The sequence below is a fragment of the Phalacrocorax carbo genome, chromosome Z (assembly GCF_963921805.1).
Source record: "Phalacrocorax carbo chromosome Z, bPhaCar2.1, whole genome shotgun sequence".
NCBI lineage: Eukaryota > Metazoa > Chordata > Aves > Suliformes > Phalacrocoracidae > Phalacrocorax > Phalacrocorax carbo.
Window position 1 is genome coordinate 32,023,546 of NC_087548.1, and position 26,533 is coordinate 32,050,078.

The 26,533-nt window shown below is 37.8% G+C and overlaps 1 protein-coding gene across 1 annotated transcript in view; it reads right to left on the minus strand.

The window, feature by feature from the left end:
• Nucleotides 1–26,533, minus strand: part of GLIS3 (GLIS family zinc finger 3) — a 175,055-nt gene that overhangs the window by 117,644 nt on the left and 30,878 nt on the right. The window contains exons 2-3 of the mRNA XM_064438436.1: nt 17,506–17,713; nt 10,702–11,824 (exon numbers count right to left, since the gene is read on the minus strand). Of these exons, the coding sequence (XP_064294506.1) occupies nt 10,702–11,824; nt 17,506–17,713 (1,331 nt within the window). The remainder of the gene's footprint in view (nt 1–10,701; nt 11,825–17,505; nt 17,714–26,533) is intronic.

Genomic DNA, 26,533 nt, shown 5'->3' on the forward strand with positions numbered 1-26,533 from the left:
AGCCTAATTTTCTTCTCTTCCTTGTGACAGCATGTCGAAGTATTACTATGCACCCATGTGCTTCTTCCCCATCCTCCAGAGAAAAAAGCAGCAGCAGCAAGAAACTCCCCATGCAAGCAGCAGGTTGTCTAAGATGACACACTACAGCATCTGTTTCCAGTCTCTGCCACCAGCATACTCTGTTACAGAAATATTCTATATCCATACAACCCTAGTCTTGCTCTCTGTATTGACACCTGAGAAATAATTCCCCCATTACATCTAAAATGGAACATGCAGCTGGCTCACCCTGCTGCAACCTTGCCTTATGTGCCCTGATCCATTAAAGGCCTCATGTCTCTCAGCCACACTACCATAGTATTGGAAGAAAAAACAGTTTCTCAAGATAAGGCCTGAGAGACAGATAACCTACCAGCTTTTCTCATTTGCTGGGAATATAAATAGAGCACAATTTTGTCTCGCACTTCCTCCTATATAAAGACTGCATTTTTACTGCAAGAGCTGCTCATAGTTATTCATCCTCACCAAAGCAGTTCATTCACATCTTTTGTTCCTCTTTAAAACCATCTTTGAGCTAAAATTGTATCAGAACTTCATAGTTATTGAAGACTTCAGGGGCTAGATAAGCACAGTCCTTCCTATAAGCAGTCAAGAATTATCCTTATTCAGATCACTTAAGTCTTCTCTGTTTCCCTCAGGTTCACCATGAGTGGCCAGGTACACAATTTCCTTGCTGACAAGTTACTATTTTGTGCTTGATGGTAACGGAGGGTCTGTCACAGCAAAATACAACCTAAACCAGAAGGATACTAACATTTTAGCCTGCAAAAGCCCCTGGCGATGGATTCAGGAACCCATCTCTTCTTACAGAATGGAAAAAAAATGAAGTACCCAGGTACTAATATGATGAAAAAAGTATAAGAACTAAAGTTAGTAAGAACCTGCCATGATTAGTTCATTTTTGCGGTCTTCTGAGACTTACTAAGATTATCTGCAACCTATAACCACTATGCATCTTGGACTGATAAGTGTGGAAGAAATTAAAAAAATAACTCCAAAGCTTTTCACTGCGTGTGGCTGAAGGATGAGGGGAGAAGATGAGTTTTCAAAGAGGCCATCACCATTTTTCAAGATATGTGATGATTCAGACTCAGTATTGGAGATTAGTGTTGCAATCAGCAGCCCTTCAGCAACTCTTGAAAGAAGCAGAAGTAGCAGACCTCTGCCTTCAGAGGAAACATCAGCTCTCACAAATACACATGACAGACTCTTGAGAACCTTATCACAATTAAAGTAGATCAAGAATGTTGCAGATGGGTTGCTTTTTATTTGGAACGAAACCCTCTGTTGATTCACTAAAATGCCATGTTCCCAACACAGGCTTCACAGAGACTCATTTAACTGAGTTTAACTGGTGATATGTTGTATATTTTCAATCACTCTGCCTGCAGAGCTACCAATTATAATGATTTCTATAGTATTTGCTCAATCTGTATGTCTCTTTCCTTGAGAAGTTATGCAATAATGGACGTGCTTCCCTGGTGGAGACATAAAATCAGTGTCACAACTTAGCAGCTCACATTGTTAATTTACACAATGGATTCAGACCACATTTGTTCAGGCAATCAAAAGCCAAGAGTCCTTGTGAGTCAGTCAGAGCTGAGCAGCCTTGTTTCTCAGCAGTGAGTCATTTTTAAAATAGGACTCTGAATAATCTCAGCATTCTCAACATACATATTCCTTAATTCAGTTTAAGCATAACCCACTACTTTAAAAAAATAAAGCAGACCTCATGGTCATGCCATCTACCAATTTCTGTAACAGATTACCATCAAATACCTTAAACAAGGTTCGACAAGTGTGTCTGAATTGCTTGGAAACTATAAGATCACAGGACTGAAACTTTGTCATACCAATTATGCGAAGCCACTGGAAAGAAATCCATGCATTTTTGCAAGGCGGCAAAGCAGGCTTTTTGTGGAACAAAAGAAGCCTTGTCTTTTTCTATTATGTGACAACTCCTAATTAGAATCAATGATTTTTTATTGCCGGCCCAGATAAGCTTGTTTGCATAGCTGTAACTTCTTAAAACAAAAATCTGAATGTTACCAGGAAAATACATCCATCAGCAGTACAACAGACCTTGAAAAACAACAGTGGCATTGCTTGATGTTTACATCTGATTAATCTTGCAGGCAATTCTGCAAATGTTAAACAGTAAAGAATATAGTAAAGAGCCAAAGCAATTTAATTTTGTTTGAATGTATTTATAGAAATGTACCAAGAGTACCCATAAAGGCACGTTGTCATCTTTTCCTTGACCTTGTGCCAGCTGATGACCAATAGAAAGCATTCAAAGAGGGAGAAAGGAGAGGGAAGGAAATTATATATAACAACTCTTTTGTATCAAGCACACTGCTTCATGGACAGATGAGGAACATTACATTTCAACAGTTTATGCAGAAACAGCTCTTAAAAAAGAATTTCCTATCACAATGGCATCTCTCTAAAAAGATTCACTTGTGATCTTGAACTTTGTAATGCACGTTAATTCTCAAGAGGTGAGTACTCATGGAATAAAGTCGCTATATATCCTTAAAAATGTAAGAAAGTACCAAACCTAAATCAAAACAGTCTTCAACAGACAGAAAAAACAAGCACTCTGAGTAGATAAAGGTGATATCAGAAAAGAATTGCTATATGGCTATACCATCATTTACAAACCCAGGTGCACTGAGCAGAGCTGAGTCCTACAGCAGTTTGAGACAAAACAGTCACAGCATCCTCACTAGCCCCTCTTTCTGAATTTCCATTTCTTAGTTCAGCACTCTACACAGACACAGACTGCACCTTCACAGTGACTACCTCTTAAAAGACCTCCCTGTTCCCATGCAGCCTTGTTCAGAAAGGTTTGTTCAGCAGTTATTCCAGCCCTGTTAACACAAGATCAACAGCAATTGCATTTCTGTAACAGAGGACTCCACTGCACTGGTTGTATTAGCAACTTCCTTGTCCAAGAAGCTCGTTTCAACCATTTATAGTGACAGTCACTATAATCATGTTCTGAACAGTGATTAATCCTTATCCTGTCCAAGTCCTATGGAAACCTGCCCTGCAAATATCTATCTGTAGAAGTACACAAGCTTTTGGCATCTGATAAATGACACCTCAGCTAATTGGGACTACAATGGCAGTAAAGCAGAATTGCTTCAGGAATCAGAGTGAATCCAGCTGATTCTTGACTTCCTCGGTGTTTGGGCTACTGTAAAAAGTGATAGGTCAAGAGGAAATAGCCTCAAGTTGCACCAGGGGAGGTTTAGTTGGATATTAGGAAACATTTCTTCACCGAAAGGGTTATCAAGCATTATGACAGTCTGCCCAGGGAAGCGGTTGAGTCACCACCTCTGAAGGAATTTAAAAGATGTGTAGATGTGGTGCTTAGGGACATGGTTTACTGGTAGACTTGGCAGTGTTAAGTTAATGATTGGACTCGATGATCTTAAGGGTCTTTTCCATTTATTCTACAGCTGTATGTAAATATGCATATAAACCTACATTCGAGACATGCCACTCAAATCAACGGGATCACTGAGTTGTGTGTCACTGACTTCAGGATTCTGCCAGGAAGAATCTCACTAAAGTCTATCAGACTATTGCTGTGCAAATTACTTTTTAAAAATTCACATGACCAGTTCCTTCTCTTGATTCCTTTCAACATTCAGTCAATAAAAATATCTTAAACTAAATCTGAATGCTGAAAAAAAGTCAAAGAATACCTCAGCATGTCCAAAAGTTTCAGAACACATTTGCATGTGGTTTGCAACTATTTAACTAGTACAATCGTATGTGCACAAAAAGGTATGTGGCCAGCAGGAGCAGGGAGGTGATTGTGCCCCTGTACTCAGCACTGGTGAGGCCGCACCTTGAATTTTGTGATGAGTTTTGGGCCCCTCACTACAAGAGGGATGTTGAGTTGCTGGAGAGTGTCCAAAGAAGGGCAACAAAGCTGGTGAAGGGTCTGGAGAGCAGGTCTTGTGAGGAGAGCTTGAGGGAAGTGGGGTTGTTTAGTCTGGAGAAGAGGAGGCTGAGGGGAGACCTTATCGCTCTCTAGAACTACCTGAAAGGAGGTTGTAGTGAGCTGGGTGTTGGTCTCTTCTCCCAGGTCACTAGCGATAGAACCAGAGGAAACGGCTTCAAGCTGCACCAGGGGAGGTTTAGACTGGGTATTAGGAAAAATGTCTTTACTGAAGGAGTGGTCAGGCATTGGAACAGGCTGCCCAGAGAGGTGTGGAGTCACCACCCCTAGAGGTATTTAAAAGACGTGTAGATGTGGCACTTCAGGGCATGGCTTAGGAGACATGGTGGTGTTGGGTTTATGGTTGGTCTTGATGATCCTAGAGTTCTTTTCCAACCTTAATGATTCTATGACTTTTCCATTTCTTAATTGCTCCATACAAATAATCTAATGACTGTTCTATGATGCTTAATTCTTGACATTTGTTTATAAAGCCTATGTTCACAGATAAACCATCAGACTTAGGTATCTGGGAAGTTCTCCACAGAGCACCAGAAATATTAATTAAACCTCTAATCCTCAGGAAATCAATGTCAAACACCTGCATAAAAGCTGACAGAGTGTTTACCTTTGCTTAAAAGTGTATTTCCTTTCTCAAGAAGTAACCTTGCAATGTGCAATATAACCTATTAACTAGTTCCCCCTACTTCTCTCTTTGTTTAAAAGAGAATCATGTTGTCTGGGAAGGGTTTCTGTCCATTTTTGTTGTGACTGTATCATAACTTACATTTTCTGTGTTCCCATCACATATTGTTAGGCTTTTCTATCAGTAAATGGAAAGCTTCATAATTTATCCACTCTGTTCCTGATATAGGTCAAGCCATCAACCAAACAGGGATGCTGAAAATGTAATTTACAATTGGCAGAAAAGAGCAGAAGTTGTCTAAAAAGATTTTATGGCTTGGAGAGTAATCCAGTTTCCAAATACTTCACACAGATATGCTCCAAAACCACAAGCTTAGCATTAGCCCCCCAGCTTTTAATTAAAAAAAAATTTTCTAGTCTAAACCCCTAGTATTAAAAGAAAAAAAAACACCAAAGCAAAACCAACCTCTGAATTTGCTGTAATTGAAATTTTGGCAGATACAAAGTTTGATTTGGGATTCCACATTTCAAGTAGATGACATTTTTTTAGTTTACCATTTATTTATAGTTTGGTACAGCAATGAAAAAAAAAATTAAAATTGTCCATTAAAATCATGCTACGGGGAAATGAAAATATACAAAATATAATCTTCGTGTCTATCCACAAGCACAAAGAGCTAACAGATTTGAAACCTTTCCACACAAACGTAAGTGTTTGTGCAGTTAGGAACGTTCATTGTTATTTTTGGATACTTCACAGTCATGTTCTGGATTACAGTAAAACTGAAAAGATGCTTGTTTGAAAAAGTTCATTAGAAATATCTGTTGAAATCTGTGTTAGAAATCTAAGTCAAAAGGCAAGAAAAGCTGGCTCAAACACTTAACAGGAAAATCAAATTATTCATTAGAAGAACAAAAATTATATTAAAGGTTTCATAAATTTTATTCTGTAACATAAAATATGGTTCTCTGGCTATCACTTTTCACTGTCACCAGTTCTACATCTGCACATAGAAAGGAATTTGCCTTGCATTTTTGAATGCATAAAAAGCTGCTTTGACAGAAAAGGTCAATACTTTGGATACCATAAGTCTTCAGGTGCTCACTGAGCTCAAGCGGAAGTTGTGCATCTTAAGCAGCCACAGGAAAAGCACATATCATTACATTTTGAATTATGAACACATTATGTATTTCATACTGCAAGAAAAATTAAAAGAGCATTAGTACCATTGCTGAGAGGTAAGATTTATTGGCTTATGCTAGATACCATCTGATGTGATCACATGAGTTTGAGATGTTTGTGGAGGCACACCCACAATTCATTATTTGTTTTTCCATTAAACAGCTAAAACATCATAACCAAAAAGAGTACATTACTAAGACTGCACAAACTTGTGAGAGTTAGGAAGTCTTAGCTTTATGGTTGCAGCTTAAAACTGAGCTTTTCTGTGTCTATACACCATGATATAGTCTAATTACTCATACATAGCTGCCTTTTCCATGGTATTTCTCTTTCCATTAGTTTACTGAGTTAGTGAAAAAAATAGGCAACAGGCAACTATAAACTTGGTATTTTCTAACTTTCAGCAACTTGACTCTACAATTAAATTACTGTTCTTTCAACATTGCTTAACACTCAGTACCCAACTGCTACTTCAGTATAGAGAAAAATTCTTCTGCAAGCATGTAAGCAAAAAAAAGAAAGTTTAAAAATGTTTATACTTCCTATTTTGTTCTGACTTCACTGCAATATAAGATTTGATATGGTCTTTCATTATCATCAAGAAACAGTGACATGTTCTGCACATAAGATATGTAGTACAAGCCACGTATATCACACTATATGAAGGCACACTGCTGAAGTCTGAAGATGGAAAAAACAACCCAATCATTTTTACAGAATGCATTTCTGGGTTTCATGAAAATTTCATCTTGAATACCATCTTCCAAAAACATGTTCTTCAAATAGCGCACACACACACACATATCTATCTAAATACTCATGCTTACCCAAAAATGTTTTCTTGTGTCTCAAAAAAGCATTGTACAAGTTTTTTTATGTTTTCTGGGGGTTTTTAACCATATCTTCTCTTTTAGGTACTTAATAGACTGATTGTTGTGGGATAATTTCAGATATTTAGCAGATGTTAAGCAGATGTTGCTTCAAATCTGACAGGAATACTAGCATTTTTATTGGCTTAAATTACATCAAGCACCTGTGATAAAAAGTGCAGTATACGTATTACTATCCCATTCTTTAAAATACTAATGGCATTGTGCTGAGGAATAGCTCAGAACTTACATAAAGCAGAACAATTGACTTAAGTTTCAAGAGGGGAAGCATTCCTAGTGCACCTGAATGAAATTGCAAGGAGAGAGCCTGAAATTTATCTTTAACAACATGCTGCTGCTATTTACACCAGAATAAATATATTAAGCTTATTGTTTGCATAGCATGACAATAAGGCTAATTAAGTACCTCTTATTGCAGCTGAACTGGAAAAGTACAAAAATATCCACTATAAAACAAGGAACACTAAGAAAATAAACTCACAGGTACAGCAAAAGAGAGCAGATTTGCCAATTGCTACTGTGGAGTTTCCACAGCTACTGGGAATTCTCTTTTTTTTTCTAATCCAGAAGAAATCTGAGGGAACCTCACATACCATTGTGTGGTAAGTGCTGGCAAATGCTGCCGGTATTATCTCAACCACTGGCATACTAACTACTTGCATTTCAACATCAATTTTTCATTCAACTTTTTCTTCTTGAACTTAATCCTACAAACTACAAGCTAATGCATAGATTAATAAATAAATACAACAAATTTGAAGTGCCATACCTACTTTATATAAAGAAGTTTAGGAATAGACACTAAATACATATTACCAGGTTATGAATAATTTTTTTTAGTCTTTAAACCTGGTCACTATAAAGAATAATGCATTCCAGATGCAGTAAGTTGGAATAGAACATGAAAGTCTTTTTAATGAATAGTACGAAAGCCCAATACATTTTAACAGCTATTTAATGAATTCCTATTCCAAAAAAGTCAGCTTCAGGTGAGGCCTCTTGCACGTAGGTACGCTTCAACTTCACAAATTTCCAAGTAATAAAGCAAGGCCAAGCATAGTCACCTACTTTGGCTTCCCATAGAAAATAAAATGCAGGACTCCATGAAATTTATGCTTTTTAAAATTAAAGTGCATTTTTAGAACAAGAACCAACCTTCTAAAAATCAGCAGGAATGGAAATACACCATGATTTTTCAGTATATAGAGAAAGTGCATTGGATCAAATTGCCAAGACCTAATCTGAACATGCAGCTTCAGCAGCAAATTCAGTTAAAGCTGGGAAAAAATAGCCTGATTTGCAGAAAAAAAAAAACGCAATATGAAAATAATTCTATCATGACCAGTTTGCAATTATTTCCCACTCCACCCTAGTTATCTCTGTACAGAGGGACAAGCATGTTCTGAGTTTTTGATCTTTAGAATGCTTAAGTTTGGATCTGATTATCATGATCGTCACATTTTTATGTGCTGCTACCTGATCAATTGAAATTTTTATCTTCCAGAATCAAAGCAGACTACTCATCCACAACAAGAAGGAACTCACGACTAGAATATCATAGAATCAAAGACTCATTAAAGTTGGAAAAGAACTCTAGGATCGTCAAGACCAACCATCAACCCAATACCACCATGTCTCCTAAGCCATGCCCTGAAGTGCCATGTCTACACATCTTTTAAATACCTCTAGGGATGGTGAATCCACACCTCTCTGGGCAGCCTGTTCCAATGCCTGACCACAAGCTGTGCTCCCCCGGCACAGCTTGACTGACTTCCCTACTCCTGCTGGCCACACTATTCCTGATACAAGCATGACTTGTTACACAAGTCATACAAGTACAAGTCACAGAAGTACGACATACTTGTAGTATGACAAGTCATACTTGTCATACAATGTCATACGGTCATACAAGTATGACTTGTAGCTATAGTTTATCACTTCAAATTTTTGTTACACAGATAAATAGAAACTAGTTCAGATGTGGCAAAATGAATGATGAGGTCAAAGGAATATTCTGCTTGACTCTTCATTATACTTCTAAACATGAAAGCAAAATAAGAATGTGGCTGCTGCTTCTGATATGTAAGCTTCTTGGCACTATCCTGCAATACTTGCTGAAGGTCAGTAAAATTAATCACACTTTTTAATCTTTATGAAAGCAATCACTCTTTGACAAGCTAATATAGACACATCTCATTTTTTTGGTGACTTTCTCATACACTTCAGTTTAGGTTTAGTAATTTCAAAAACATTATCATATGAATTACCTTATCTACTTAAACAATAATGTATTTATCAACAGTGAATGACGAAGTTAAGGACTCCTCAAGGAGGCCTCATAATCATGAGGTCACTGTAATTATCCTTTCTGAACAGGCAGGGCAAGGAGTATAGAGTGCTACTAACATGATGTTTTCCCCAGTCTTACTTGGTCCCTCATCATAAATCTCCTACTAGAAAGACCCTGGGTACTTGCATTACTCTTTTTTCAGTGCTCTTTCACCATTCCTGCTCTCTTTCTTCATAGTGTTGTATGTCCTTTCTCATCCGCTGATATCTGTCTCTTTTCTTCCATGTGCTATTCCCTTGAAAAATTACTTTCTGGATCCTAATAATTCTTTTTTCTCCTTCTCTTTTTCCCCACAAAGCTGACTAGAAATCCCTGAGGAGGAACTGAAATTAATGGTAAACTCTGATCCAATACATCTGGAGAGCAGAAAAAAGAATATTATGGAATTTTAAAAAATTATTGAGAGCACAGTGAGCCTGAGTTCAGCCTCTGGTGTGACAAAAGAGAAGGATAAAGAATCTTCCTAGTGTCATGACAGAACCTCTACTGGGTCCTTTAAATTCCAGAATGCAACCTGGGAAAATAGCCACTGTCCCCAAAGGATTTGGGCCCTTTGAAGTGACAAAAGGGAATGAAAAAAATTTACCTATTGTACAAGCAAACATCTACATCATGGTAAACAAAGTATTCAACTAGGCACACGCTGAAATAGACTCCTAGCTCCAACTTGTATTTCACAACATATAAACAAATATGTTTTCTTTCAAGTGAATAATAATCGGCAGTTATTCCTAGAAATTATATATTTGGTCTTTTTATTAGGTTACGCTGAGGACTGAAAATAGCACTGGTAAGGCTGCTTTCTGCCAACATAAAATAAGCACTTAGTAAGAGTAAGCGACATCATCCAAAACACAGACTATATGTAAAGCCAATCCAGAATCTGAATTACAGAGATTATAGAAGGTTCACTGGAATCTAAATGTAAAGTGATTCTAGGGTTTGCTGGCTAGATTGTTGCCTCATGTGATTACCTATGTATGAGACTGACTTGCAGTGACCCTAAGGAAAACAGCAAGAAAAACATGACTTTCGGGGTTGAATGCTCACTGGTAGAACCTGTGAACAGAGAAACTGTTATGTGTTTTATTCCTACTGTATTCATGGAAACAGGGCTGTGGGTCTGGTTTTTGTTAGTAATGAAACAAACAACTGCCTTAAAAAATAGCCATCTCTTCTCAGTTTCTAATGGTAACACTATGCAAGATCCTGAAAATTCCTCAAGCCAAAATGGAGTAACATGACGTAAGAATATTTCAGGATAAATTGTGCCATTTATTCTGCAGCACTTTTCCCGCATGTATCCTTCAGGCAGGTACTTAAGTATAGAAGGTGCTTAAGTTTTGCTTCATGAAGGTCTACAATGTCACTTTTGCAGTCTACAGTAAAAGTTTAGAAAATAAAATTTTGTCTACTCCTACCTGTTGGTACATATCAAATTAAAGAATACCCTTCCTTTCTATCTAGTTGGAAAGATGCAGCAGCAATTCATTCACACAGACTAGTTAAAAAAGCACACAGTTAACTAGGAAAAACATAGGCAGAATTACAACCTCTCTGTATTTTCCTGAGTAATAGAGAGCCTTTTATTGCTAAGAGAGACAGAATTCAGACTTACTGTGCACTTGTTCGGCTTCTCTCCTGAATGGACTCTCATGTGAATCAGCAGTTTATAACGTGCATTAAATGGCTTGTACCTTCGTGGACACCCTGCCCAGAAGCAAGTGAAGTCCTCTCCCTTCCTCTGGTCTATATGGATCTTCTCTATGTGCTGCACAAGTTCCTCTTGCTGGTCATACAGCACACCACAGTCAACCCACTGACAGCCATGCTTGCCACTGAAGTCACCTAGCTCACCATCTTCAACAAGCAGGGAGCCTGGGGCAGAAGGAGGCACGGGCAATGGGTAAATGCAACTGGGGAGGCTGTGCGGATGCCCATGCTGGTGAGCACAGTATGGTGGGGGTGGCCCTTGTGGAGGAGGTGGCGGCAGCAGGGGTGGAGGAGGCATGTCAACTGTACGGCCTGAGAAGTCATCCAGCCGTTCATTTTTCAGGATGCCCGCTGCCTGGTTGTCCATGGGTGGCATGCCCTGCTGGATCACCATGTTACTTGTGGCCATCTGCAAGCTGGCTTGTTCCAGCTGCTGCATCCGCTGGTACTCACCAGCCCCATTCTCAACATACTCTGGGAACGTGAAATTGCCATTAGCCATTAGAAGGCCTTTCTGGGCAGCTGGAATAGAGCAATTTTGGGGTATACAGCTTCCTCTCACTCCCAAAAAATGTCCATAGACCTCAGGTTGTGGGGAGACATTTGCTGGTGATGTCCTGGAGCTGTTGATGTAGGCCACCAGAGACGTTGGGGATGTACGGATGATTGTATTGAAGTCGATCCCAATGCCGTCAGACAGAGGAGGTAGAGAGAGTGCTCTCTTTTTGGAGCGGGCTGATTGAGACCGGGCTGAGGAATGGTGAGGACTGGAGTGAGGGGAATGCTTATTTTCTGTGCCATATAAGTAGGATGGTAATGTGTTAGAGATGCAGTCATTGGACACAGATGCTCCAGGTGAAAAATTTAGTAAGTCCCCCAGCTCACTGCTGTTTTGTAAACCTTGATCAGGAGGAACAGAAGGAAGTGTCCTGTACACATGTGACCACTCTTGCTTAACACTCAAAGTGGACTGACTTTCTGACAAGCTTAACGTTGTAGAGGCCAGAGACTCACGCGACAAGAGCGACCTGTAATAAAGGCACAATAAAGTAAGTAAGCAATTAGACAGCTCAGCAGTGGTTCTTTTATCTTCACACACACACAAAATTAAAGAAAGACTACAGGTGAGAAAAGTTCTCTCTGACTTTAGGTACTCAACTTTAGCGCACTCAGTTACTGTACCACCAGCAGGCAATACATATGTAACAATGTCACTTAGGAAACCAACTTTAAAATGTCAAGATTTTGAAGAAAAGTTGATGTAAAGGTTCTTGTTACATCACTGAAGACATTAGTGCAACCTTTTTCATCAACTCCGGTGTAAAGAAATTTGGGCTTCTGAAGCAAAAGCATTATGCTTCTGCCTTGTATGGAACTCATATTGATTTGAGTTTACTATTATTTTTGCTAGCAAAGAACAGGAAGAAAACTGATTAATAAAGAATAAATATTTAACCTGAATGACTTTGCCAATTATAATGCATACAAATAGTATTCTCTACAGAAATAGCTCAAGTTTATAAATACAGATAATATCTAACTTTACAAAACAAACAAAATAAAGGAATAATGTAGAAGAACTGGTTGAAGGGGTTTATTTAGTTTTGATTTGATGATGTATCTGCCTCCAAGTCAGCAATCAAAATTTTTCACAAAAGTGTAATCTTGCTGTTATCATTGGTTTTTCACAAAACTATTATGAAACTTGTTTATGCTGCAAATGTCCTAAGGGTAGCTTAAAAAAAGGAACTCATAAGCTCTTAACAATATTGTTTTCTACAGAAAGGTATAAAAAGGAAATACAAGGACATCAGGTTCCCTGACTCATGGCTGCAAATGCCTGGTAGAGGCCAGATGGATTTATGTCCTTACATTTCTAGTTCACATCTCGGCAGACTTGGATTACCTGCCAGGCAGTGGTGCTATCTGTATAATAATTTGTATTTGTAAGGGGCTTTAACAGTAGGAAGAACCAGGCATGTATCTAGATGAACCTGGAGATCTCACAGACACAGAAGCCTCTGCATCTTACATTTTGGGGGTTAATTCCCAAGTTTATTGTTTTCACAATACACTTTTGAAGAAGCACAGAATTTCAATGGTGGATCAAGCACATAGGATATTTGGTTTCTCTTCTAAATCTAAGAAGATTTTTTTTAAGGTAGACAAGTCAATCACTGCTTCTCAGCTTCTCACATAAAAAGCAAGATGCACAATAGTTCCTCCTATCATACAAAGACTTCAGAAGGTCAAATTAACTTTTAAAAAGACAGTTTATAAGTACTGGTAGGTACTTTAAATACCAAGTGTTGAAAAATATTTCTTAAAGCTGTAAGCAAACAGTACATGAAATATTTACATGCACTAATCGAAAGGAACTGTCATGTAGGCAAGGAATAATGTATTCTTATCTACAAAAGTAAATTCCTATAGTCGGTTATTTATAATTCTTTTGCTGCACAGTTTTATATTGCTACACACTTTAAATTTCTCAAACAGAAAGTATGCACCATAAGGAAAATTAATAAAAACAAATCTGCTCTCTTTCTTCATACAGACACATTTACAGCAAGCACCTTTGTGGAGGCATTTCTACCTATTTTACTTGCTGCTTTTTTTAAAAGGGAAGCAAGTTTTGATGTCTAGTTCTGCAATATTTTCTTACAGACACAGCTTCAGGAAACAAGGACCCATGGGACAGATCTGTTCAGGCTCACAGTTGCATCATATTTGTGCACCACAGCCCTACTGCAGTGACTGCAGTGACTGCAGTGACTGCAGTGTTGGTGGAGATACATGAAACTACTTAAAGAATTGGTGGTAGGCTAAAACTGGGGATCTGGATCCCATTTAAAACAACATCAGTCAACCCAAAAGAGCAAGAATAGTTCCTCAACAGTGGCTTTGGAGAATATTCCCAGTGAATATGGCAATATTTACCAAATTTCCATGATTTTGCTTGGTAAATCAACTTTTCACCTCTGAGATCTGTGGATTATCTTTCAATTAGATCATCAAGGTTAAAAGAATATGTGAAAACACTAGGTAGTCATTCAGGCAAGAGAAATGAATGTGGCTTTCCACATTCAATTCTAGCCACAGAGATTAAAGCTGAAAAATCAGTGTGTTTGTTATCTTATTCTGCCCACCACACAACCACTCCCTGAGTGATGGGGTTTTCCTACTACTTAATATTACAGCATTTTCCAGCACTTGAGAGTCGACCAACATGAAGAAAGAAAAGTCAGTTTGCAGTGACTTTGGTTTAAGGGCTGGATCACGCTGCAAGAACACAGTCCAGACATTGCCGAAGAGATGGAGAGGGGATTTGGTGCTCAGGGCACTGTGGCTGCCCCTCAGCCCCCTTCTGTCTAGAGGGGAAGCCTGGCACATGCTGAGGGAGTAAGGAAACAGTTTGCAAGTGCCACATCTGCGCACTGAGATAGCTCATGAACAGCAAAAATGTAGCTTTAAATATCACCCGGCCTTGCTGTGGTGACCTATGGGATAGATGGGTAAATGCTCCTTTGCTCAAGACACTTGCTTTGTAATGGATGGTTGATTTGCCATATCAGAACAAGAAACATCCTGTTCAGATTGAATGTCAGCACAGGGTCCTGCTATGGAGGTTATGTTACTCCATCAGGGTTTAAATGGCATTTTCAAAACAGAGCACTGAAAAAAAGCACAGTTAATGTGCTGACTACAACTTGTGTTGAGAGAAATGAGAAAAATGGGATTGCTGTATCAGGTCAACCTTGCGTAAGATTTAGGTCTAAAGGAATAATTATTTGTGGAAAAAAAATTGATTCAGGCTGTTGGGTGTGTTATCAATGGGCTTTGTTAAAGCATAGTTCATAATAGAGCAATTAAGCCATGTTAGTATGCTGTGACCCCAAATACAGATCCACAGTCTTCAGCAGAGCACGAAAAGTAAGGAAAGGTTGATTTTTCCATGCTAGGCTATATATATTATATGTGGAAAATATAAACGGGGAGTTGCCAGTTTGATTATTTAAATTTTTAGGGTCTATTTTATAACTAGGGGAAAAAATCATGCATCAAATATAAAAAGTCTATTTTTGAAATATCAAGAATTTTAATCAGATATATTGCAGGACCAATGTCATTCAAAAAGCTACTAATGACTAACACATAGGGACATACCCATTACTGAAGCTGAAGAAAAACTGCATTTTAAAAGTCTCATAACAGGACAAAAATTAAGAGTTGGCCCAGAATTTCAAGTATACTGTAAGTAAGAGCCATATAATCTGCAGAAGTCTGGTTCTCACTTGAATTTTTAAATTCAGAAATAACAAAGATTCCTGCTCCCAAAACAAAGAAAATTTCTTTAAAACCCAGCCCACACTGTGACTAAGTGGTTTTCTGGGGGAAAATAAATATACCTAATATGAAAGTGAAGAGCCAGCTATACCACTGTGCCAGATTCTCAGATGGTATTAATTGGCACATCTGCTTATTGTAATCTAAACCAGCTTGAGTTTGGACCAGATCTTTTATGAACACTTACGAGAGATTCCTGCAATTACCTTCTCTTCTCCCTCTGTGTACAGAGGCCACAGTGTCAAGTATAACCCAGAATCTTAAACATAAACATGGAAGAGTGAAAACTGTTTCCGTATCTTTTTGCATGGTTTTCTGTTTTACTAGCCAAGAACCCTTTGCTGTTTCCTAGGACCTTTTCTGACTTGCATCAAAGTGAATGGCAGTATTACATCTGGTTTCAAGCAGCATATACTCTGAAAAAGTTTTTGAGAAACTCTCAAAAAAGATGGGTAAGGTTTTATCCCTCATATCAATTATACTGAATGTATTTATATCAATTATATCAAACCAATATATCAAAATCTGATGTTAGCTGAGGCAAAACACCAATTTTGCCAACCTTTTTCTTTCTTCCATTAGTAAAAGTAAAGACAAGTTGTTTTGATCTGGGACAGTTCAGCAACTAATCTGGTTTGGATTGAGCTGCTAGAGTTCATGATGCCTGAGAGAGACAATCCAGACAAGGCACTCAGCCCATGAAGGATTATGGAGTTGGTTTAGGCCACCAGTTCAGGCAAATGCAGTTTAATGCTGAAGCAATTTAAAAAAAAAAAAAAGTGTTTCAAGAATCTCTGCATTAAAATCTGACTTTAAATTTGCTTTGCCCTATAAAATAGTCAATTTGAGTGCAAAATTGCTGAAATGGACATTCTTTGGGTGACAAACTGATTTTATAACATCTTCATTGATAAATCATTAAAAGGGACTCTAGGGACACTAGAGCCTCTATTCTGCCACAGCATCAACTTCAGTTTGCCCTTAGTAAATGTTTCTTGAAAATAAAAACAAAAATGTATAACTCAGTAGTGACATAGTACATCCAACCACACATTCAGATAAAAAGAACAGTGTCTGGAACCCTACAGGTTCCAAAACTTAATAAAACTGATTAAGTAATAATTACTTAATGATATTTTTATATCATCAGTTTTGTTCTGTCTCAAAGCCATGTCTCTGGATTTCTCATTTCTCATCATCTTAACACTGAACGGTTTTCCCTGACACGTTTACATAGGAAACATAATTAATTTTGTAAATCATCCCAAGGGACTCAGTCTTCACAAATGAAGCAACAGAAATGACAGAAACTATCTTATATGGAGTAAAGCAAGGTTTTCTTCCAGTTACATAATACCTATTGTAATCATTTCAAGAATGTTCCTTGGCTTGTAATAAAGTGATACAGTAAAATGTAAACTGTTTTGCAAATAAAGACTCTCCCGGCCTTTTGTAAGTAAGAACAGTTACATTTCAACTCAGTACGCAACTGTTGCATGAGTCACATCTACAAAAGTAGCTTCTGAAATCACACAACAGAATGTTTTCTCACTGCATGTTTGACTAATATCCAGGGATGTGCTTAATATATTTGTAAGGAGGATGTCAGATAACTATTTTCCCTTCATCCATGTTTGTCAGCAATAGTCATAGACATTAGCTCAAAAGTTATTTAATTATTTTAAAACTAACAAATATTTGTCTGTGGTTTAGTGATATAGAAAGGCAACATTTACAGGGACAGGCCACCGTTTTTACTAAACTACTCACCAGAGCTAGGAAAATGGACAAGTTTTCAGAGACACAGGTCTAACACAGACAAAGTTAACTGTTGGCTCAGTGCAGAGAGAGAACAACTGATCTTATTAACTTAATTATGTAAACAATTAAATAATTTGAAAGCAAAGGTATTTGATTAGGAGAGAGGACCATTAGCAGGGCATTTAAGTTTGTTTTGTCTGACATCAGTGTTACCAGACAGGCACCAAGATAACATTCTTAGCACTATGGTATGCTTAAAAACTGGTCACTGTCCCAAAGATGTAACACGGACTATTTCTGCCTTCATCCTCCATAACGTTTCCTGTCCTTAGTGCAAAAATATAGATAAAAATCTTTATCTAACAAAAAAGCACTATTAAACATAGAAATGGGTGGCCAAATTTCACCCATTATTTGAATGATCCAAACAGTATCATCCAGCTGATGTGAATTAAAATGCGTTGAATTAAATTTCCCATGGTACCTCAGAGTATCATTTAGACCATTTTAGTAATCAGAAAGGTTGCATTTACATTACAGGAGAACTATTTTAGAGAGGAGAACTGTTTAAAGTACTGAATATTAAAAAGTAACTCAGGACCTTGTATCTGACAGAGAAGCACTCAGGCTTGAAGCATCCATAGACCTCTGCAAGCTAGGGCTGATCTGGTTGCATGCTGTTGAAACCTGATTAGCAGGAGGTGAAGCAGGTCCCAGCTGTTGAACTGTCATGGGACTGCTGGTGACTGTCACATTGTTGTGGCTGCCTTTTCCAATGGACTTGCACTGGGGTCCGTAACCAAGACCGCCTAAAAATAAACAAGGCAGGTTAGTATTCATCTCCCATGAACCTGTGATGAGGGCACAGAACTCACATCACTTTGCAAAGTAGGACTGGAACTGAGTATCTTCAGATAAGGACGAAACAGGACCAATACAAGGATTTTGTGAACTTCTCCAAATACAAAAAGCAATACTCTAAAGGGGAATTAATAAATTATGCATGTTGAAAACCCATGCTGAAGTACATAAAGTAAAAACACACACATCATGGGTAAACATCAGAAAAAACACCACTGGAAGAGCCTGAGTAAAAGAGCAGCCCTCAGCTGACAGACAGCCAAGCCAAAAGCACACCTTTGTCTGAAGGAGGGAAGAGAGAACCCAAGGAGGCTGCAAGAACACCACTGTGCCTTGAATCCCACCAAACCAAACAGCTCCAAGCCATTGCAAGCCCTTCCATCATTCCTACCACTAGCCCTCCAAAAGCAAGAGAACAGCAGGCATGCATGCAAATTGCAATGCCTGCAATAGGTCTGGTGTGAGAAAGTGCCCAGGCTGCATACTTTCCCCAGCAGGAGAGAGTTACAGCTGGAACTCGGCATTCCTCAGAGGTCTGGGGAGGGGAATTTGAGCTGGATCAAGCAGAGAAGCATTCTGGACTTTCTCTAAAAGGCCACAATCTGCTTTTAATAACTGCTGCCATGACTCAAACTGACGGCTATTACACAGTAGCACGAGATAATTACGGAGGTAGCTGGCAAGTTGGACATATCTGCAAAATGCTCTGTGTACTTGGCATTCTGATTTAGGTAACAGATGGTGGTTTACAAGATCCCCTGCATTAAAACACATCAAGATGAAAAAGTTAAAATGTAGGTCATAATATGGAAGTGTTTTAATATCTAGCAAATTCTCATCATAGTTGGAAATTAATAATTGAATGATTCACATTTCAAGCTGCTTCCTATGTTCAGACTACTCCCCAAAGCAGGATAGCAACAACAGGACAAATAGTGTAAAGTGCTTCAATTTAAACCATTTTCTAAATTAAATCTACTTTTGACTTAGTTGTACAACTCAAATACTAGTTTTTCTCAAGGATGTTCAAATGGGATGTGGACTTCATAAAGAAGTACATTAAGGCATTTATGGCCCTCACAGTCATAGGACAAAAATTCAAAACCTTCAGCCTCCTTCAGATCAAATAGCATTATCTTAAAAATTTGGAGTTCACCCTAGAAATTTCAAATTATAGCCTTTCTTCTCTTTTTTTTTTTAAGGAAAAAAAATAGAACAAATAGATATGTTTATTCCTGTTTCAGAGGTGTGTGCCTTCTTTTGTGGTTATTCTTCTTCCCACATACATGTGAGGAGCACATACATGATTCTCCATCCACTGGGATCCTAAGTGCTTTGTAAATTCATGTACCGATGTTACAAGTTGATTGCATGATTCACCACCAAAATGTACTCCTTGGGATGAAATATGGCAGCCCTTTAAGAAAAATAACTTACTCATTGATACTACTTCAAAATGTAAGGGAAGAATATAGCATCTGGCTGAAAGGTCAAGGGTATGGAAAGAAGAAAACATTTAATAACCCATCCTAAAATTTAGCTAGAAGGACTGGGAATTTCAGAGAACAAATGTGAAACGAGAAATCCTTGTACTGCACTCCACAACACTGCGGGTACCAGAAAAGAAAAGCTTTTAAGCTTTGTAGGATTATTGTCTGTTCTTACTAAAGATGTCCAATTAAATCAAAAGAATAAGAGAAGGCATTTTGTTTTCTTTCCTGTGAAGCAGTTTGTATTTTGAACTCACTAAAGCTGAATCAGTGTGCTACTCAGCAGTTGCTTTTATAATGTTACAGAGTGCTAAAATGGAACCAGCCAGCAAAAATTAGGCAAAAAGCGTAAGTTGCCCCTAGTAATAATATGAACGCTACTCCTCTCAGCAAAAGGCTGGGTGGGGTTTAGAGGACACATTCACATCATATAAAATACACAAAGACATAATATGCCTATATGTATATGCATATTACATATGTTGTCAGCTATTTTTTAGCAAAGTGTGCTTAGTATGTAGAACCAAAGGCTTTCTGCACCAAAGGACAAAAAAGACAGGGAAGCATGCTATAGTAACATAAGAAATCCAACTGGTTTGGAAATACAGTTGTAGTGCTTGTAGAGCCTATATATATATCCATGACTTAATAAGGTGTAAACCTATTATTTAGCATTGAGAAAAGCAACTTCACAACATAAATATACAAAATGTATACTGATTCTTCCCTCGATGACATCATAATGCCTTTCACCCATAAGCCACTTTCACCAAATTTCAATGGTAACAATAACATCTACTTTATTCTATCCAGGAAATCAAGGGCTGTGCACTTGCAAGATTTTCATTTAGGGACAGGCCATATGTTGGCTCAAATAACAATCTGCAACCATACAGTGACACTGCTATTTATACATGATTAAACCTGAGCAGCTTAGAACTCACATGTCAGGAAAAAACATCGCAGAAGCAAAACCAGAAAAGGGAGTAGTGTCAAACCAGTACTGTTAAATATGGAATGTTGCATCCTCAACACATCCTGGTTTCCCTTTCAATTATAGGGTCTGCTTTTATTAACTGTATAAATGGCACCTCAGTGATGCTGAGAACAGCTAGGAGAATTTGATGTGTAGGATAAAGCCAAAGACAGTCTGGTCACTGGTTACTGAAAGGAAAAAGTGAGAAAAGGAGTACTTTGGAGAGACTGTATTACTGGGATATCAGAGAAAAATAACACAAGACTCCAGTCCTGGTAAACATTTACCTGATCCCTGGTCTGATGCAGAAGTGGAAGGAAAAGGTTTTGGTTTTTTTATCATTGATAAACATTTCCTGTTACGGGGGAAAAATGACAATTCTTCCACTTAAAAGGCCAGGGGGAGAGAGATTATCAAGAAAGAATCTATCACCAGCTCCCACTGTGGAAAGAGACTGCAAAGTAAAAGACTACTGCTATGGAAAGCAAAGTCATAACATTTTAATCACTGTTTCATACAGGTATAATTGTACCCAAAGTCCATCATTAATACCTCATCTGTGCCCTGCAGGTCACTGAGCAGTATTAATTTGACTTGAATCAGGCATGAATATAAAATCATGTCTGTTGAGCTAAATCAGAGTACAAGATAGGAAGCTTATGGTAACTTTGAGCCAGCTGCAGGAGTACACACCATATCTGTTAAAGTCAAATGGGTGCAACATGGACATGCGACCTGGAATGAGCCTGCTGCTATAAGGCAAGCTGTCGGAAAATGTGTTTGAAAGCACTGAATAAATGTGAACTGGCAGAATGACTATGTCCCACATCAGCATTTGCCATCATATACCCACAGTGCAAGTGGAGTCCTCAGTCCAGGTTTGCTGTATCATTGACCCAAAGCCTGAAAATTTCAGGACAGGGAAAAAACAACCAGAAATTCCTTAATGTCTTGAAACCACATCAGCTGAGATAAATGAGAACCTCAGTGGGTTTTGAATGAGGCTGTAGATTCTAAGACAAATGAGTGGGCCAAATATTTTAAATGAGCAAGGGAAGCAATTTCTTTTCTCATACACTAAGATATAAATCAGGAGATAGTCCAATAATGGCAACAATAGTTGAGGAGGTAGAATCAGTCCTGAGCTGGCTCACAGAAAGAGTTACGGTTGATTAGCATGTCATCTATTCCAAATAAACATACTACATATAAATCAAACCTGCTCTTTATCAATAACGAACGGTAATAGTTAACAAGTATAAACAGTAAAAATATTTTATGAAAGTATTTTAATCCACTCACTTCCTCATTCATTAGCTTGCCTATTTTCCCTGTTTATTCTCTATAATTGGTTAATAGTTAAGCTTCACTCATCCTTGACAAGCAAAAATATTTCACTGCAATCTTCTGAAGAACATACAAAGAATACAGAGAAATACAATTACTTTATTTTCGGTACACTGAATTTCAGATGAGATTCTCTTCATTTATATCACTCTCATACTTTGTGGAGGCAGAGTCCAATATGAAATTATTTCCATTTAAACACATTTTCTTTTAACAGATATTGATTGAAAACCAACCAATTTCTTTGTCCGCTTCTCCAAGTCAAGAGTAGTAACTTGTTAATTCTGCCAAGTAACTTAGTATTATTTCATATAAAATGGAACTGCTTCACCAAACCTCTGGAATTCTAAACTATGCTTTCCACGTATAAATGAAAATACAACAAAAACATATAACAGCAAAACCAGTTTTAATTGTTTTGTGTTCTGAAACACACAACATACCAAATATATAACACCAGATCAAATTCAGTCATCTCTTATATCAATAAATTCTGCAATAATTGAATTAATCAGTACGAAAGAAAGCTATTACAATTACCTGAAAATCTGTCCTGTTGTTAGTGTTAGAATAACAGCTAGAAATAAAAGAATTGCAACAAAGGAGCAAAAGGTAATACCCTAGGTGATTTTCTATCTGTTGATATAATTAAGAGCTTTGGAAACAGTCGGTTTTAATGTTTCCCCTGTAATTGGCTTCCAGTATTGTGTGGATTCTGTATTGACCAAAATGGGGAGAAAAGGGTACATCCAAAACAGCATGTTGCAAGACAACAAATACGAAAGAGGACAGAGACCAAAGCAATGAGTAAGACTGTGTCAATGTATTCTTCACATAGACTAGACTTAAGTCACCAAGGCCCTTTCAACCCAAATTTGGTCTTTTTCCACAGCACGGTGAATCTTCTGGATGTTGCAGTCCCCAGTTACCACATACATCTTTGCTGTGTGTCACCATACCTGCAGGGTTTTTGGCACCTTAGCTGGGAGGACTTTGGAGTAGCTGCTGACTGTACAAACTCAAAGGTTTGCTTGGAAGACTTGTTTCCAGATAGGAAATATCCCAATCCCTCTCACCTTGGGGCTGCTAAACCTTTCAGGCTTTCCTTCCACTGATTTTAGTCATATTATTAATGACTACTAGAGAGCTAGCACTTGTTCCTTTGTCCTTGAATGCAATAGCCACTTTTCTATTGTTTCTACAGCCAGCTAAGAGATACTATGTAGACAGAGACACCAGCCGCAGGGCAGTGGATATCAGACCCCCTGAAACTCTCTTTAAGTGTGTTAAACTGGAGCTCCAAGGAGGAGGTAAAAAGGCAGAATAAGGGGGAGATTGCCACTTGCCTCTATTAGCACAGGATCAGCCAAAATTTTTGTCTATTTGGGAATCTGGGCTTCTTCACACTCGTATCATCCTCTGAGCCAAGTCTTTTTTTTGGAGACCTTGCCACTTGTAGGTGAACTACACAAAAATTTAGTGAAATCTACATTAGGTATGAGCAATTTTTGTATGGCATGCAATCTGGAATTTTCCAGAGTACAAGTAAATTACTGAACTTGGCTCAAAAAAATTGCCAAATTATGATTTTTATTGCAAGTCTTATGAAACACAGGAGTTTCTCAACTACACTACACCACACAGACGCTAAATGCAAATGAAACTGATTCTTGGCCTTTACTTTCTTCAAAAATAAAATTTTAAGAAATCAGGCCTTTGTTAGAGAGAAAATTCTGAAATTGAGATCCTAAAACCTCACTGGTTTTAACCTCATGGTTATGATCTTAGCTCATTATTTTCTTAACACTTAAAATTAGTGATGCCTTGCTAGTAAAAAATTTTCTCCAAAGCCTCTGGCAGTGTCCACACTGAACAGCGAGTTAGACAGACCATTAATCTGACTAGTATTGGCAATTCCCGTGTTCTTAACTGTGTGCAGAGACTCAATCTTTACAATCAAGAAGAATAATCTAGAGGAAATACACTAAACAGAATTATATGACCACATTGTATTATGAGAAAATATTTTGTATGCACTTTAAAAGCTCTCTACGCTTTGAATCTTGGAAAGGCAGTTTCTTCACTACCAGAGTGCACTTGGTAAATTAGCTTGCACTAATTTCCAATGCTATTTGCTACTCATTGTATGAAGTAATCAAGCATGTACTTTCAGCAACTCTACTGTGAGACAAAAAAGACTGACAAAGCACAATGAAAAACAATGTCTCCCTTCAAGTGGAACCAGGGTAAAAAATTATCCAGAACTGACCGGTGAAAACAATACCTCACAGGTGATTAACTTAGCTGGTTTAAAGCAGACAGCAATGAGATCACCTACTTCTATGGAACACTTTAACCACTGAATTTAAACAAATGAAAACAGTGGTCTTGTAATGACTAAACTAAGAATATATTATGAAACAGTCAGGTTCAGGAAACTTCCAGGAGAAAACGCATACTGTAAAACAAGGATTTTCAGTTAGATCTGCAGACATTTATAATATCACGTATTAATTCTGAATCAGTTTTCTTTGTATCAGGAAGGTCTCCCACTTATTACAAAGCTATTTTGAAAGCTACTTTGTTTTCTTATTTTGCATAAAATTAAGAAGTTATCAGTTAACTACTGCACAGACCAGTAAATGTTTAACTGAACTAATATATAAATGTTTTAGCTGCAATGGGTAACTCTTTATTTGTTATCAGTGACATTAGATGACTTCTTCTTTTGTCCTCATTAGAATAGTATACAGTCTGTGCTCCTCTATTGCAGAAAACATTCAGTTTTACATCGTTGGTTTATGCCACCACTTCTCTATAGTATTAGTTATTCATACCCCAGCTTCTGGTAAGTTTCTATCTACAAAACTTAGCCTGACCATTTAATTTATATTTCTGAAAAATGAATACATTGTGCAAGACTCATATTCTTCACAAATAACTGGTATGAATCAAGTGAAACTCCATTAGTAATGTAATATATTGCTCCACTGGTATATTAATCTAATGGTGAATAATATCATGTGAAAAAAAAACTTCCATGATTTAAATTTCAGTATTGTCCACCTCCTTAAACTACCATTGCAATATGTCAGAGAGAAAATTATTACAATCAAAATACAAATATACAGATATTTGAAAGAACAAAAGATAATTATATTGGAATTAGAGATAATACCTTCCAGTTCCAGTGCCATGGGGAAATTACTGTTTGAATCTGACCTAAACAAATACAGAGCATGCATCTGTATACATGTGAGAGCACAGGCTGTTATTTCAACTGACCTGCAAGTGGCATTATTTGAAAGGCAAACCAAAAAATAATATTGTTAAAACTTCCTCATACATTATGAATGGTAGGACTCAAATGAAATCTACAGGGAAACATTTTGCCCATCCAACAGTGTTGCACTCAACTGCAAAAAAAGTGGATTGATTCCGGCAGTGTTGTTGGAATACTTCTTTGCTGATACCACCTGATTGCAATGCAGAACAGCCAACTACAGATGGGCAATAAGAAAACACTTTAGAAAAATAATTCTCTGGAATCTGTAACACTTCATCTCCCACAACAACTTCCAGCACTGCTCAACCTTCACTGTACATCTGTGCTTTTCTTCACATTAGAAATATACACTTAGCACTTTTCCCAGTAATTCCTGAAGCTTTTTTCCTCAATTCTAATTAAAAAATTCTAACATCAGATAATCTCTGTTGTCTCAATATCCTTAGTGTTTTAGAAAAAAGTGTGTAGGAGCTTTGCGTGGGCATATGCGGATCCATTACTGAAAAGACTTTATTGTTGCATGTACCGAAACAACGCAGCACAGCAACATATTCCCTGTTCACACAGTAATTTCTGATTTCTTACTGTGTTCATTACACTACTATCTAACAAGGAGGCAGCCTTCCTTGTGTATACCTTATACTTGCGTCTCTTGTCAGCCTGGTGGTATGGGAGTAATGCTGGGAAGAAAGAAGCAGACACCTTCCTTCCTCCAGGCCCCAGGCAAAGGGAAGATCTTTTGTCTCCTTTACTGACTTAGATATGGGGATGCTAGCTCCATCCAGCAGACCCTCAAGAGTAAGGAGACAGACTCTCAGCAGGTTTAGGCTGCCTTAACTCCAATGCTCTATGACAACTTCCCCCTAGTAAGATCTGCTGCCAGCCATGTGGGAGTCCTGAGCAGAGGATAGAAGAGCAAGGAGGTTGCTTTCTACCTCCAGTACGGACCAGGTCTCTGTCTTTGCACCATAACATATCAGTGCCAGACTGTGCTGCATGTCATGATCCAACAGGATACATCTGTTCAGCAAAAGAGCATGCAATAAAGGCTTTGTTCAATGTTATGCTATAATCCCACGTGAGGCTCTTTTTCTAAATCTTTACAGGTAACCCAAGGTATTGTACCACTGCTTCTCAGAAAAGCATCTTTCCTTCTTTAAGAGACTGAAATGCACAAAGCAGGAGAAAAGAATAAATGCCAACCTGTTGAATAGTGACACTAATTAAGAATAGGTGGCAAATATTAACACGGAAAGAACTGCAGAAACTGGTTCTTGCCGTATACAGGCAGGAATTTAAGTAACTTGCAATTACATTCAGTACGTTTTTGTTTCCCAGATAAAGTCCATTATTCAAGGATATTAAAGGACCATTTTTAAAACTGCATTGTCCCTGAGTTTCTGAACAGTACAAACAATTTTCTCTTTTTCCTTACACTAAAAACAAGATACTGTTTAAGGTTGCTTCTCCTAAAAAATGAGAACATTATCCAAGTTGTCAGTTTAACCAGGCAGGAGTAACAAGCATACAGCCCACATAACGTATGTATTCTAAGAGGCTTTATACTCAGTTGATTAGTTTAAGTATTGCTTTCGTGGTTCATTTAAAAGTTTCATGCTTCATTAAATATCAATACATTTTATCACCTCAAAAAACTTTTCCATAAAAA